At 48.7% G+C, this 13,558-nt stretch overlaps 1 protein-coding gene and 1 long non-coding RNA gene across 5 annotated transcripts in view; both read right to left on the bottom strand.

Annotated features, from left to right (window-relative positions):
- Nucleotides 1-276: 276 nt before the first annotated feature.
- LOC118943620 lies at nucleotides 277-1,221 on the bottom strand. Its single transcript, XR_005038904.1, has 2 exons — nucleotides 745-1,221; nucleotides 277-653 (listed from the first exon to the last, which is right to left on the bottom strand). It is a non-coding gene; the product is annotated as an uncharacterized LOC118943620 (long non-coding RNA).
- A 3,963-nt stretch (nucleotides 1,222-5,184) lies between these two features.
- The window catches only part of LOC110502196 (ras-associated and pleckstrin homology domains-containing protein 1), a 166,092-nt gene continuing 157,718 nt past the window's right edge, over nucleotides 5,185-13,558 (bottom strand). For 2 of the 4 annotated variants that reach the window (XM_036959495.1, XM_036959496.1), the window contains 3 exons: nucleotides 11,896-12,016; nucleotides 10,755-10,888; nucleotides 5,185-8,627 (listed from right to left, as the gene is read on the bottom strand). In XM_036959495.1, coding sequence (XP_036815390.1) covers nucleotides 6,360-8,627; nucleotides 10,755-10,888; nucleotides 11,896-12,016 — 2,523 coding nt within the window. In that variant the 3' untranslated portion in view covers nucleotides 5,185-6,359. The remainder of the gene's footprint in view (nucleotides 8,628-10,754; nucleotides 10,889-11,895; nucleotides 12,017-13,558) is intronic. The other 2 variants (XR_005038903.1, XR_005038902.1) reach the window with 2 other exon arrangements.

Raw genomic sequence — 13,558 nt, 5'->3', positions numbered from 1 at the left:
TCATGTCTCAAGGCTTAAACATCCTTCTCTAACCTGTCTCCTCTTAATTCTACACTGATAGAAGTGGATTTAACAAGTGACATCAATAAGGGATCATAGTTTTCACCTGGATTCACCTGGTCAGTCTAATGGACAGAGCAGGTGTTCTTAAAAGTTTGTCCCACTCAGTGTACACACACTTCACACAACACTACAACACAACACATCCCCTTTACAATTCAAGTAGAAACTGAGATTTCATAGGGTCAGATGTCAAAAAATGCACCGAGACATGCAGAGGTATGATTTACGCATTTTTATTGTTCAGTTTAAATGCATTTTAGGTTTTTCATTTTCCCTGTTACGGCAAAGTATCTAAGAATATTCCCGACGTTAGAAATCTAGTTTGGCCTTCAGATACAGATAATAACGTTTGGGCTGTTGTTCACGGTTTATCTTCGTTGTTCTTGTTCTGAAATGACTGAAGACCTGAAATGAAGGACAGTACTGTTTAAATGCTGCTGATATCACTTCCTGTTTACAGATGTAAAAAGGCAGAGGTATGATGATGTAGTACACGTTAACTTTCCACTCTACACATGTTGTGTATGATGTAGTACACATTGTGTATGATGTAGTACACATGTTGTGTATGATGTAGTACACGTGCCTACCTTCCACTCTACACATGTTGTGTATGATGTAGTACACATGTTGTGTATGATGTAGTACACATGTTGTGTATGATGTAGTACACATGCCTACCTTCCACTCTACACAACATTTCAGTTTGACTGATCTCTAATGACCTTAGTGATTCTAATTGGTAGGTACTGACTGACTAGTTTAACTCACACAACACAGAGACAAAGGAATGCAGACAGAGGATCAAATCACCACAGACAGATTTGGTCTTTGTTCATGTCCCCATCCACTAACACACAGTAGACCGTCCCCATCCGCTATCACACAGTAGACCGTCCCCATCCGCTATCACACAGTAGACTGTCCCCATCCGCTAACACACAGTATGTGACTCAAATGACCCAATATTACCTGTGTGGTAAGTCAGCCTCGTCAGAAAGGTTGGCTCTGTTTCTCCTGTTTCTGTAGTGTGAGGCAGGACACTAGTCTATCCTGTTTCTGTAGTGTGAGGCAGGACGCTAGTCTATCTCCTGTTTCTGTAGTGTGAGGCAGGACGCTAGTCTATCTCCTGTTTCTGTAGTGTGAGGCAGGACGCTAGTCTATCTCCTGTTTCTGTAGTGTGAGGCAGGACGCTAGTCTATCTCCTGTTTCTGTAGTGTGAGGCAGGACGCTAGTCTATCTCCTGTTTCTGTAGTGTGAGGCAGGACGCTAGTCTATCTCCTGTTTCTGTAGTGTGAGGCAGGACGCTAGTCTATCTCCTGTTTCTGTAGTGTGAGGCAGGACGCTAGTCTATCTCCTGTTTCTGTAGTGTGAGGCAGGACGCTAGTCTATCTCCTGTTTCTGTAGTGTGAGGCAGGACGCTAGTCTATCTCCTGTTTCTGTAGTGTGAGACAGGACACTAGTCTATCCTGTTTCTGTAGTGTGAGGCAGGACACTAGTCTATCCTGTTTCTGTAGTGTGAGGCAGCTTGATGTACAAGTACACCCCCTAAACAGGACGCTAGTCTACCGCAAGGTCCTATGGACAGTGGTCTGGCCAAAAGTAGTGCACTACATAGGGAATATCGGTACCATTAGGGACGTAATGACGGTAAAATAGAAGGCATTAGTGTGAAACAAGTGTCCGTCCCCACCCTCAAATCAGGAGCTACATGGCCAACTGGTCTGGTCCAGAGATGGTTCTAGAACCTGCACTTCATTCTATAATTGTTCTGTCATGTGACCTGGCACTTCCTGTAGTTTAGTGTACTTCCTGTCTGTATCACAGCCACAAAGTCAGGGCATTGGCGATATCGTAAAAAAATTCATGAAAACAAACATGTGCTTTTTGGTCTTCATTTAAGGTTAGGCATTAGGTTATCATCGTGGTTAGGTTTAAAATCAGATTTTAAGAATAAACATTTTAGAAATAGACGGGGTTTAGCCATAATTATGACTCTGTGGCTGTATTGACTAGTAACGACCAAAAGGAGGCCTTTTGAGACAGTAGCTGCAGTTACAGACAGACGGATCACTAATGTGACCAATAGAAACAGAGAGAGAGAGCAGGTCAGACCCGCCCCCATCAACATAACAGCCATTCACAGAGATGGACCTTCATTGTGCACCATGTCATCTCGTCCAATCAAAGCAGTGACCACCTGAGAGGATCATTAAGACATCAGCCAATCATCTTCCAGTTGTACAGTAACTTAAATCCGATGGAGACATTTAAACATTTTGATGCAATTTACAAAAAGATTGTGATTAGAATCAACACATCTTTACACCCCACAGACAGACAGGCGGTGTCCGAAACAGCACCCTATTCCCTGCATAGTGCACTACTTTTGACCAGAGCCCTATGGGCCCTATGCACTATGTAGGGAATAGGGTGTCATTTCAGACAATCACATGGAGAGAGTTAGTCTAGTGTCCCATATCCAACTACACCACTGTCTGTCTGTCTGTCTGTCCCATATCCAACTACACCAGGGATCCTCCCTATATACTGCTCCTATACACACCTGTCTGTCTCTACACCAGCTCTGGTCCAGGGTGTTACGTGTGGCTTGCTGAAGCTGAACCTGCCACACGTAACACCCTGGACCAGAGCCATCTCCACATCAATCCTGGTCTACTACTCACGGTTCATATTCACTCACTATGCTTTAAAAACACAACTTTAAAACTAATAATACATTTCAGGTATATTAAATCATCTTATATAAAAACACAAAAGTAAAAGTTACCCTTCTCCCCACGTACAGTGGGTATCGGAAGTATTCACCCACCCTTGGATTTTAACATTTTGTTTTGTGTCACAAAGTGGGATTCAATGGAACTCTTTGGCCTAAATACAAAAGCCTTCTGTTTGGTGCAAATTCAACACAACACATCACTAACTGCCTCCTTATTTTCCAGCATGGTGGTGGCTGCATCATGGTATGGGTATGCTTGACGTCGGCAAATACTGGGGAGTTTTTCAGGATAAAACAGAAAGCAAAATCCTAGAGGAAAACATGCTTCCCTCTGCATTCCACCAGACACTGGGAGATGATTCCCCCTTGCCGCCAGGACAAGAACCTAAAACACAAATCTACACTGGAGTCACTTACCAAGAAAATAGTGAATGTTCCTGAATGTAGCCTAGTTACAGTCTTGACTTACATCTGCTTGAAGATCTATGGCAAGACTTGAACATTACTGTCTAGCCATGATCGCCAACACATTGACAGAGCTTGAACAACTTTTAAATGAATAATGTGCACAATCCAGGTGTGCAAAGCTCTTAAGCCTGGTTCACATTGGCAGTTTGAAGTGACTCAAATCCTATTTTGTTGCATTTTATTGGTGCTTTTTTCCTGAAGTCTGAACAGCCAAAAAAAGCATATGGAATCGGATACTTCAATCCACGTACAGATATGATTTCTGGCCAAGCAACTTGTGTCTGAACGGTCAAATCGGATTTATTTGTAATCTCATGGTATTTAGACTGTTCTTTGCCATATTTTGCTACTCTGTCGACAGGTTGACAAGAACATGTGGTAGCTAACTAGCGTGTTAATTTATAAATGAATTCGTGAATGTGGTAGAAAACAGATGTAGGATCTTAATTTGATCAATCTTTTGTTGCTGAGAAATTTCCTGCATGTGCACATTTGTAGTGTACTCAAGGTTTGAAAAGGCTTCTAAAGTTTGTAATTTCCACTTTAAAATGTCCAATTTGATTCACCCTAAAGAAAAAATGTATCAAGACCTACAAAAAAAATGCCATTAATTATAATCCCCATTATAATTCACATTTCCTGTTGCTGCAGGATTATTTTTCTGCTTTAGGAAACTGGCTCAAATTAAGATCCTACACCACTGCACACACATCCATCAGTGCCATGTTAGCTAATGACTGCTGTCTGAACACATACAAATCTGATGTGGTCACTTGTAATTGCTTGGACAGGCAGTTTTTCAAAACCGATTTGAGCATTTAAAGGTCTGCAGTGTGATAATGGCTTTACATACTTACCCATGAAGACTCCCAGCTGTAATGACTCTTAGAGACCCACCCATGAAGACTCCCAGCTGTAATGACTCTTAGAGACTCACCCATGAAGACTCCCAGCTGTAATGACTCTTAGAGACTCACCCATGAAGACTCCCAGCTGTAATGACTCTTAGAGACTCACCCATGAAGACTCACAGCTGTAATGACTCTTAGAGACTCACCCATGAAGACTCCCAGCTGTAATGACTCTTAGAGACTCACCCATGAAGACTCACAGCTGTAATGACTCTTAGAGACTCACCCATGAAGACTCACAGATGTAATGACTCTTAGAGACTCACCCATGAAGACTCCCAGCTGTAATGACTCTTAGAGACTCACCCATGAAGACTCACAGCTGTAATGACTCTTAGAGACTCACCCATGAAGACTCACAGCTGTAATGACTCTTAGAGACTCACCCATGAAGACTCCCAGCTGTAATGACTCTTAGAGACTCACCCATGAAGACTCACAGCTGTAATGACTCTTAGAGACTCACCCATGAAGACTCACAGATGTAATGACTCTTAGAGACTCACCCATGAAGACTCCCAGCTGTAATGACTCTTAGAGACTCACCCATGAAGACTCACAGCTGTAATGACTCTTAGAGACTCACCCATGAAGACTCACAGCTGTAATGACTCACCCATGAAGACTCCCAGCTGTAATGACTCTTAGAGACTCACCCATGAATACTCACAGCTGTAATCGCTGCCAAATGTTTTTCTAACGTGTATTGACTCAGGTGGGTGAATACTTATCTAATGAACAGTGTTTTATTTTGAATTAACAAGAAAAATAAATAAAAATATTAGAATTTTTCCCGTTTGACATTAGAGTATTGTGTGAATCAATTACAAAAAAAACAAATCACAATGAATTAAATTTCAATCCCAGTCTGTAACGCAAAAACAATATGAACAAATCCAAGGGGGTGAATACTACTGACAGTATGATCATACACGTCTATACATCCCTCCCAAACCCCAAACAGTTGCTAAGGTAACAACATGTCCATGCAGTACCTGTTTATATTGCAGCTGAATTCTTGTTTATTTTTTAGTTATAATTCAATGCAAAGCGGCACAAACATGTGGAAAAGCTTGATAGGTGGTTTAACTTGCTCTCTCTTTTCACAGAGTTATTATAATGTAGGCAAAAGGATGGAATAACAATCTGGGATTTACAAGGAACAGGTGCTTCATCCAGCTCAGTCCTGTCTGTGTGGCATGAGAGGAGACGAGACGAGAGGAGAGGAGGCGAGACGAGAGGAGACGAGAGGAGACGAGAGGAGACAGGCCGAGTTCTGGGTCGTATTCATTAGTGCACGCCATAATGAACGTTTCTTATTGTATAATAAGAACGTTTCGGGTCCGTTTGGTTTGTAGGGAGAGCAGCCTGTAGGGTCCATATAGTCTGTAGACTGTGCTCTAGATGGGTCCATAGGCTGTAATCAGTCTGTAGACTGGGACCTTGATGGGTACATAGTCTGTAGTCAGTCTGTAGACTGGGACCTTGATGGGTCCATAGTCTGTAGTCAGTCTGTACACTGGGACCTTGATGGGTCCATAGGCTATAGTCAGTCTGTAGACTGGGACCTTGATGGGTCCATAGGCTGTAGTCAGTCTGTAGACTGGGACCTTGATGGGTCCAATAGCCTGTAGACTGTAGCCTTGATGGGTCCATAGTCTTTAGTCAGTCTGTAGACTGGGACCTTGATGGGTCCAATAGCCTGTAGACTGTAGCCTTGATGGGTCCATAGTCTTTAGTCAGTCTGTAGACTGGGACCTTGATGGGTCCATAGGCTGTAGTCAGTCTGTAGACTGGGACCTTGATGGGTACATAGCCTGTAGACTGGGACCTTGATGGGTCCCATAGCCTGTAGCCTTGATGGGTCCCATAGCCTGTAGCCTTGATGGGTCCATAGTCTGTAGTCAGTCTGTAGACTGTAGCCTTGATGGGTCCATAGTCTGTAGTCAGTCTGTAGACTGGGACCTTGATGGGTCCATAGTCTGTAGTCAGTCTGTAGACTGTAGCCTTGATGGGTCCATAGTCTGTAGTCAGTCTGTAGACTGGGACCTTGATGGGTCCATAGCCTGTAGTCAGTCGGTAGACTGTAGCCTTGATGGGTCCATAGTCTGTAGACTGGGACCTTGCTGGGTCCCATAGCCTGGGCAGCTCGGCCCAAGTCCTCCTCATCCCCCTAGCTACCACTCACCCGTCAGTTTGGTGCTTTCATCCCGTTTTGGCGGGGCAGGGCGCGGCCCCCGCCGTAACGTTGCATAGCCTGAGGACATGTACCCATGGCCCCCGCCCTGCCCCCCCCTATGTTGGTCCGGAGGGGGTGGAGGAGGGAGGGCCATGTCGTCCATGGAGACCGGTTCCAGCCGGGAGGAACCGTGCCGCGTGAGGGAGCCATGACGTGAGATGGACTTCCTCTTCAAGGTCCGGTTCAGGTCCTCCAGGAAGTTGGGTTGGACCGAGGAGAGGGTACCGCCCCCCTTAGGTACCCCGGGGGAGGTGGGGGGCAGGGGACAGGCAAAGGAGGCTGGGGGGGTATGCTGGTGCTGGTATGGAGGGGACAGGGGTAAGGGCTCCTGGACCGTGTGACTCCGGGACAGCCTGTGCAGTGTCAGAGGCGGAGTCTTCTTGAGTGACTGGGTCTTCCATGATGATTGGCTGACGGGGTGGGAGATGGGCGTGGCCTGCGGCTGGGGGTTTACCACTGCGACCCTGGGGGCCCCCGGGTGGAGCTCAGAGAGGAGGGGTGGCGGGGGGAGCAGCTCAGAGTCGGGAGGAGGAGGGGGGAAGTCTTCACTAGGCTGGCGGTACTGAGGAGGAGAGGGGAAGTCTTCACTAGGCTGGCAGTACTGAGGAGGAGAGGGGAACTCTTCACTGGGTTGGCGGTACTGAGGAGGAGAGGGGAACTCTTCACTGGGTTGGCGGTACTGAGGAGGAGAGGGGAACTCTTCACTGGGCTGGCGGTACTGAGGAAGAGAGGGGAAGTCTTCACTAGGTTGGCGGTACTGAGGAGGAGAGGGGAACTCTTCACTGGGCTGGCGGTGCTGCCCTGTCTGTAGACCCTGGAGGACTAGAGGGAGAGCTGACAGGTTCAGCTTGCCTGGTTTAGGAGGAGCAGGAAGAGCAGGAGACCCCACATCTTTAGCAGGAGATCCAGAGAAGGTGGCGGTGGAGGAGTTGCAGGAGCCGAGGCCAGGCTGGGCAAACTTACTGACCAGAGACTCCACTTTCTTAGGCTGCCTCTGGACCTGGGCCTCTTCCTGGTACTCCCCTGAGGAGTTAGACTTGATGGAGGAGGCGCGCTGGGGAGTGGGAGGAGGCCCCCTCTTCCCGAAGGAGCCGGTTGATGAGGTGGAGGGAGACTTCTTAATGGGGGAGCACATCTCAGAAGGAGGGAGAGGAGGAGGAAGGGGGAATTCAGGGGACTGAGGTGGGATCTGACCCCCTGGCTGCCATCTTGGTTTAGCCTTGACCGCCGGGGGTGACTGTGGGGGCAGGGGGGCTCCTGGGAACTGGTTGACTATCTGTTTGGCCAGGGAGGGAGTGGGGGAGATGGGGGCGGACAGAGGGAGGGTTTTAGAGGAGAAGATGTGCTGTTTGGGCATCGTGGAAGGCGGCTGATTGGGCGAATGGCCTGTAGAGAAGCTTTGCTGCTTTTTCATTGGACCAGAAGGAGGGTAGGGCGACACTGGGGACAGGGGGATCCCTGGACCAAAGGTCTTAGGAGCAGTCTGGGGCGCGAAGACACCAGAGAAGGTTTTGGGAGGTGTGGGGGGTGGCAGTATGGGGGACAGGGGGGAGAGGGCAGGAGGGGGAGGAGGAGGAGGGGACTCAGGTTGGCCATCCAGCTCAGAGAAATCATAGTTCATATTGGGGAATTTTTGGGCCAAGAACTGCTGCAACCCAGTGTTACTGAGAGGGGGGCACTGGTGGTCCTCTTCTGGGGGAGGAGGGGGGGGCAGTGTTTGGGCCTGGGGGGGAGGAGGGGGGATGAACTGAGGAACAGAGCTGGGGAGGCTGAACCTCAGAGAGGCCATGGCAGAGCCTGGAGCAGGCATGGAACAAGGGGGAGGAGGAGGAGGGTTGCTCGGAGCCAATGGCATGGTGTTGTAGTTAGTGGGAGCCAATGGGAGCGTGTTGTAGTTGGGTTTGACAGACTGGAGGGGCGGGGCCGGAGGGCCTTGCTGCTGGCCCATTGGTTGGGCACTGTAATGATTGGCAGCCTGGTTGGCGCCACCCTGCAGGCGGGCGATGGTGCTGTACTTGACAAAGTTGGTAGGAGCAGCCTGGTGAGGGGGGTGGGGAAGTGGGGGAGGAGAAGGAGGTGGAGGGTCGGGGGGAGAGTGGGAGGATTCGGGGGAGACACTGGTGTAGCTGGTTCGGGAAGGGGGGGCTGACTGGTGCATGGAGGGCAGCATCAGGGGATAGGGTCTGCTCACTGACTCCATCCTCAACTAGAGAGAGACAGAGACAGAGAGAGAGAGAAAGAGAGCGAGACACAGAGAGCGAGAGAGACAGAGACACAGAGAGCGAAAGACAGAGACGAAAGAGAACGAGTGAGCGAGACACAGAGAGATAAAGAGAGAGAACGAGAGAGAGGAGACACAGAGAGCGAGAGACAGAGAGAGAGAGACGAGAGAGAGGAGACACAGAGAGCGAGAGACAAAGAGACGAGAGAAAGATACAGAGCGAGAGAGAGAGCGAGACAGAGACACAGAGAGCGAGACAGACACAGAGAGCGAGAGACAGAGAGCGGAGAGAGACACAGAGAGTGAGACAGAGACAAAGAGAGAGACATGTATCTGTGTTAGATGATATTGTATTAATGATTTCATTACTACTATGCTAGAAAACAAAAACATGATGTTATTTGAAAACCTTTGCCACACACTGGAAGACATGTTCATTTGTCACTATATTGAGGCATTACATTCAGCAGAAAACAAAAACAAATAAATGGACAACTGGGCTAGAACTGGGCTTCTGAAACACAAGAGTAGAGAACTGGGCTTCTGAAACACAAGAGTAGAACTGGGCTTCTGAAACACAAGAGTAGAGAACTGGGCTTCTGAAACACAAGAGTAGAGAACTGGGCTTCTGAAACACAAGAGTAGAACTGGGCTTCTGAAACACAAGAGTAGAACTGGGCTTCTGAAACACAAGAGTAGAGAACTGGGCTTCTGAAACACAAGAGTAGAGAACTGGGCTTCTGAAACACAAGAGTAGAGAACTGGGCTTCTGAAACACAAGAGTAGAGAACTGGGCTTTGAAACACAAGAGTAGAGAACTGGGCTTCTGAAACAAGAGTAGAACTGGGCTTCTGAAACACAAGAGTAAAACTGGGCTTCTGAAACACAAGAGTAGAACTGGGCTTCTGAAACAAGAGTATAACTGGGCTTCTGAAACACAAGAGTAGAACTGGGCTTCTGAAACACAAGAGTAGAGAACTGGGCTTCTGAAACCCAAGAGTAGAGAACTGGGCTTCTGAAACACAAGAGTAGAACTGGGCTTCTGAAACACAAGAGTAGAACTGGGCTTCTGAAACACAAGAGTAGAACTAGGCTTCTGAAACACAAGAGTTGAGAACTGGGCTTCTGATACACAAGAGTAGAGAACTGGGCTTCTGAAACACAAGAGTAGAACTGGGCTTCTGAAACACAAGAGTAGAACTGGGCTTCTGAAACACAAGAGTAGAGAACTGGGCTTCTGAAACACAAGAGTAGAGAACTGGGCTTCTGAAACACAAGAGTAGAACTGGGCTTCTGAAACACAAGAGTAGAGAACTGGGCTTCTGAAACACAAGAGTAGAGAACTGGGCTTCTGAAACACAAGAGTAGAGAACTGGGCTTCTGAAACACAAGAGTAGAGAACTGGGCTTCTGAAACACAAGAGTAGAGAACTGGGCGTCTGAAACACAAGAGTAGAGAACTGGGCTTCTGAAACACAAGAGTAGAACTGGGCTTCTGAAACACAAGAGTAGAGAACTGGGCTTCTGAAACACAAGAGTAGAACTGGGCTAAGGTGAGGTAAGGTGAGGAATACTGAGGCAGGTCAATAGAGACAGGTGACAGGTGAGGAATACTGAGGCAGGTCAATAGAGACAGGTGACAGGTGAGGAATACTGAGGCAGGTCAATAGAGACAGGTGACAGGTGAGGAATACTGAGGCAGGTCAATAGAGACAGGTGACAGGTGAGGAATACTGAGGCAGGTCAATAGAGACAGGTGACAGGTGAGGAATACTGAGGCAGGTCAATAGAGACAGGTGACAGGTGAGGAATACTGAGGCAGGTCAATAGAGACAGGTGACTGGTGAGGAATACTGAGGCAGGTCAATAGAGACAGGTGACAGGTGAGGAATACTGAGGCAGGTCAATAGAGACAGGTGACAGGTGAGGAATACTGAGGCAGGTCAATAGAGACAGGTGACAGGTGAGGAATACTGAGGCAGGTCAATAGAGACAGGTGACAGGTGAGGAATACTGAGGCAGGTAAATAGAGACTGGTGGGGAATACTGAGGCAGGTCAATAGAGACAGGTGACAGGGTAAGGTGAGGGTGTCAGTACAGGAGGAGGCGGTACCTCATCCTGGGTGCCTCTCTTCCAGGCCTCGGAGAAGATGGAGCTGACCTGGCTCTGAGAGCGGCTGTGGCCTGACAGGTTGTTCTCTGACACAGCAACACCACTATCACTACTGTAGTGGGTAGACTGGGACTCTGGAGGGAGAGAGGAAAGAGGGAGAGAGAGAGGAAAGAGGGAGGGACAGAGGAAAGAGGGAGGGACAGAGGAAAGAGGGAGGGAGAGAGGAAAGAGGGAGGGAGAGGAAAGAGGGAGGGAGAGGAAAGAGGGAGGGAGTGAGGAAAGAGGGAGGGAGAGAGGAAAGAGGGAGGGAGAGAGGAAGGAGGGAGGGAGAGAGGAAAGAGGGAGGGAGAGGAAAGAGGGAGGGAGAGGAAAGAGGGAGGGAGAGGAAAGAGGGAGGGAGTGAGGAAAGAGGGAGGGAGAGAGGAAAGAGGGAGGGAGAGAGGAAAGAGGGAGGGAGAGAGGAAAGAGGGAGGGACAGAGGAAAGAGGGAGGGACAGAGGAAAGAGGGAGGGACAGAGGAAAGCGGGAGGGACAGAGGAAAGAGCGAGGGAGAGAGGAAAGAGGGAGGGACAGGGGAAAGGGGGAGGGAGAGAGGAAAGGGGGAGGGAGAGAGGAAAGAGGGAGGGAGGGAGAGAGGAAAGAGGGAGGGACAGAGGAAAGAGGGAGGGAGAGGAAAGAGGGGGAGAGAGGTAGGAAGGAAGGAAGGGAGGGAGAGATGAAAGAGGGAGGGAGAGGAAAGAGTGAGAGGAAAGAGGGAGAGGAGAGGGAGAAAGGGAGGGGAGAGGAGTAGGGAAGGAGGGAGGAGAGGGAGAGAGGAAAGAGGGGGAGAGGGGTAGGAGAGAAGAAGGAAGGGAGGGAGGGAGGGGAGAGGAGGAGGGAAGGAGGGACGGAGGGAGGGAGAGAGGGACGGAGGAGAGGGAGACAGAGAAATGAGAATTAGAGCAAGTAGAAATCTTATACATACTGCTAAGTCAGTGGGTAACTGCTGCCGGGTTAGTGTCTAATCAATTCTAATTCAGTCATTTCAGGAAGTAAACTGAAATTCATGAAATTGTACTTCCTGAAATGACTGAATTGAGATACGAATCGACCTCAACCCTGCTATACTTGTGTGTTGTTGTGTCTGTCCACCACCACTCACCAGGCAGGCTGGAGGAGCTGGATCCAGACTTGATAGAGGAGCTAGAGAGAGAAGACCAGTCGTAGGCTGCCTCAGTCCTCTTCATAGCCTCCTGGTAGTTCACATACAGGGTCTTCCCATACTGGAGACAAAGACATATAGGTCAACAGACAACATGAGTGTATTGATTAGTCGGGCAGGTGTATTGATTAGCCGGGCAGGTGTATTCATTAGCCGGGCAGGTGTATTGATTAGCCGGGCAGGTGTATTCATTAGCCGGTCAGGTGTATTGATTAGTCGGGCAGGTGTATTGATTAGCCGGGCAGGTGTATTCATTAGCCGGTCAGGTGTATTCATTAGCCGGGCAGGTGTATTCATTAGCCGGGCAGGTGTATTCATTAGCCGGTCAGGTGGTCAGGTGTATTCATTAGCCGGGCAGGGGTATTCATTAGCCGGTCAGGTGTATTCATTAGCCGGTCAGGTGGTCAGGTGTATTGATTAGCCGGGCAGGTGTATTCATTAGCCGGGCAGGTGTATTCATTAGTCGGTCAGGTGTATTGATTAGCCGGTCAGGTGTATTCATTAGCCGGGCAGGTGTATTCATTAGCCGGGCAGGTGTATTGATTAGCCGGGCAGGTGTATTCATTAGCCGGTCAGGTGTATTCATTAGCCGGGCAGGTGTATTCATTAGCCGGTCAGGTGGTCAGGGGTATTCATTAGCCGGGCAGGTGTATTCATTAGCCGGGCAGGTGTATTCATTAGCCGGGCAGGTGTATTCATTAGCCGGTCAGGTGTATTCATTAGCCGGGCAGGTGTATTCATTAGCCGGTCAGGTGTATTCATTAGCCGGGCAGGTGTATTCATTAGCCGGTCAGGTGGTCAGGTGTATTCATTAGCCGGGCAGGTGTATTGATTAGCCGGTCAGGTGGTCAGGTGTATTCATTAGCCGGGCAGGTGTATTGATTAGCCGGTCAGGTGTATTCATTAGCCGGTCAGGTGGTCAGGTGTATTGATTAGCCGGGCAGGTGTATTCATTAGCCGGTCAGGTGGTCAGGTGTATTGATTAGCCGGGCAGGTGTATTCATTAGCCGGGCAGGTGTATTGATCAGCCGGTCAGGTGTATTGATTAGCCGGTCAGGTGTATTCATTAGCCGGTCAGGTGTATTCATTAGTCGGTCAGGTGTATTCATTAGTCGGTCAGGTGTATTCATTAGCCGGTCAGGTGGTCAGGTGTATTCATTAGCCGGTCAGGTGTATTCATTAGCCGGTCAGGTGTATTGATCAGCCGGTCAGGTGTATTGATTAGCCGGTCAGGTGTATTCATTAGCCGGTCAGGTGTATTCATTAGTCGGTCAGGTGTATTCATTAGCCGGTCAGGTGGTCAGGTGTATTCATTAGCCGGTCAGGTGTATTCATTAGTCGGTCAGGTGTATTCATTAGCCGGTCAGGTGGTCAGGTGTATTCATTAGTCGGTCAGGTGTATTCATTAGCCGGTCAGGTGGTCAGGTGTATTGATTAGCCGGGCAGGTGTATTCATTAGCCGGTCAGGTGTGGTCAGGTGTATTCATTAGTCGGTCAGGTGTATTCATTAGCCGGTCAGGTGGTCAGGTGTATTCATTAGCCGGGCAGGTGTATTCATTAGCCGGGCAGGTGTATTCATTAGCCGGTCAGGTGTATTCATTCG

Source organism: Oncorhynchus mykiss, chromosome 22 (genome assembly GCF_013265735.2).
Source record: "Oncorhynchus mykiss isolate Arlee chromosome 22, USDA_OmykA_1.1, whole genome shotgun sequence".
In the NCBI taxonomy this organism is placed as follows: domain Eukaryota; kingdom Metazoa; phylum Chordata; class Actinopteri; order Salmoniformes; family Salmonidae; genus Oncorhynchus; species Oncorhynchus mykiss.
The sequence above is the reverse complement of the archived record's forward strand: the minus strand, read 5'-3'. Positions and strand labels throughout refer to the sequence as shown.